General features: G+C 46.5%; 1 protein-coding gene across 1 annotated transcript; it reads left to right on the top strand.

The window, feature by feature from the left end:
- Positions 1 to 238: 238 nt before the first annotated feature.
- On the top strand, positions 239 to 1,162 carry LOC115177957 (myeloid-associated differentiation marker-like). The gene has a single exon (XM_029738956.1). It carries the CDS (start codon positions 239 to 241, stop codon positions 1,160 to 1,162), a length of 924 nt encoding a protein of 307 aa, XP_029594816.1.
- The last annotated feature ends 870 nt before the right edge of the window (positions 1,163 to 2,032 follow it).

The raw sequence follows: 2,032 nt of genomic DNA, 5'->3' as shown, positions 1-2,032 counted from the left end.
ACATTCTCCTGGATAAGGTTGTTGACATCCTTTCAGAAGGTGGAAGCAAATTTCTGTTTTAACCGAAATAGACGTTACAACTTGAAATTGAGCTTGTCCAAACTGAGGTTTAAAGAAGTATTAGAGGAAGCAAGACACCTCTCTGCTGCTCTACAGCAAAGCCTGTTACAACATTATAAATCTCTGTCTACAGCCTTTTGGACTTTCTCGTTTTGGACTTTGTTTGGGAACCAACACCATGCCTGTAATTGTACTGGAGGCCAGTGATCTAACCAGCCCTCTGTCGCTGGTGCGTATGTGGGCTCTCCTGTCCGGTTGCCTTACCTTCAGCCTGGTAGCCTCCCTGGTTACCCCGGAGCTGAACCCTGACACCCACCAGCCCTCCTTCAGGATCCTCTGCATGTTCACCTGGTGCCTCTTCTTCATCCTCACCCTCCTAATCCACGTGATCAACGTCATCCAGTTCCACAGCCTGGTCCCCATCTCCTGGAAGAACCTGACCGTGACCGTGGCGGCGCTCGCCGCCCTCATGACCTTCAGCGCCTCGGTCACCTTTCCTTGGGCGGTCATGGGTCATGAAGGTGTCTGGCCCCGTCCTATCGCCGCCTCCTTGGCATCGTGTCTCACCTTCCTGGCCTATGCAACCGAGGCCTACCTCATCCGCACCCAGACCCAGGACCAGAACGGCTACATGGCCAGCGTACCCGGCCTGCTCAAGATGCTCCAGCTCTGGGGAGGATGTGAGATGATCGTCTTGGTGGTGGAGCAGGTCCGTGGAGCTTTGGTAAAAGGAGCCGGGGTAGGGTTGGCAGCTATAGGTTGGCAGCTATGGGTGTCTGGGGCGGTGTATGCCCTCTGTCTCCTAATGTCCCTGGGTACAGTAATGGTGGTTCTAGGGGACTGTGCTGGGCGATGCCCTCTGCCCTTTGACCGCCTGCTGGCAAGCTTCAGTCTGACAGGGGTGCTTCTCTATGTGGTCGCCACCATACTGTGTTTTACCAGAGTCCTGGAGCTACAAAACTCCGGCCAAGACTTCACAGACAGGAAAACTGGGCCCACCCTTGTTGTCATGGAAGCGGTGATGACCAGCATTACTCTGTTAGCTTACACAGTGGACCTGGCCTTCTCTATCAAACTGCTGCGGGATAGGAGTCATGCCTGAAGAAGACACGCCTGGATAGTTGACCTTCAGAACACATAACATGTACATTATGGATATTAACAAAGTCATCGTTTATTATAGGAGAAAAGGAAACATTGCCAAAGTCCATGAAATATTAAGTTCTGATGTCAATTTTATATTGATTGGAGCCTTGAAAATGAAAAACAAATGTCATAGATATTTTCATGTACGATATCATGTGCACAGTTCTGGGGATTAGTTCCAGTACATGTAATTCAACTAGTAATTTAACTACATTTTGCAGTAGCTTGATGGTAGTTTAACTCAATTCAAATATTTGTAGTGTTTTCAGTGGTCAATTACTTGTTTGCCTTGTAGTGGTGTAGCTTTTACTGCAACTGGGTAGTTCCACCAATTCGGTGCCTTTTGAGATTGTTTAACTTGGTGAAAATAACCTGTTTGATTTCAACTGATTTTAACATTCTGCCATAAAGAGCACATGTTCAACTTAATAAAAAACAAGTTTTCCTATCTCAAAAGGTTAAATAAATAAAAATGATTATAGTAAGTGCCTATTAAGTGCCAAATAAAGTGACAGGGTTGACTGTAACAGGCTTGACTGTAACAGGGTTAACGATTTCATCTTAAATCAGCCATGAATCCCCTTGTGACAAGGGGAATGGAAGCTTGTTGTGTACAACAGGTAGGGGCAATTGAATGCAAGCGTCACCCAAAAAATGTAAGTGTTAAAACATTTCTAGCCTATCTATGAGTTACAGGGTTGACGTGTTATGCTCGACCCACTCAATTATCCATCACAAAACACCAGAAAATAGCCGAAGAGTGGAACCAGCCCACCTGCTTTTCCAGAGGATTGAATAGGTCACATTCTAAATGTAATCCGTCAGT

This window comes from Salmo trutta, chromosome 38, assembly GCF_901001165.1.
Source record: "Salmo trutta chromosome 38, fSalTru1.1, whole genome shotgun sequence".
NCBI classification, from domain to species: Eukaryota; Metazoa; Chordata; class Actinopteri; order Salmoniformes; family Salmonidae; genus Salmo; species Salmo trutta.
Note: the sequence above shows the minus strand (reverse complement) of the source record. Positions and strands in the feature narration are given on the sequence as shown.

Bases quoted from the DNA above. Each gene is read 5' to 3' on its own strand.
- LOC115177957 (XM_029738956.1), top strand. From the start codon at position 239: ATGCCTGTAATTGTACTGGAGGCCAGTGATCTAACCAGCCCTCTGTCG.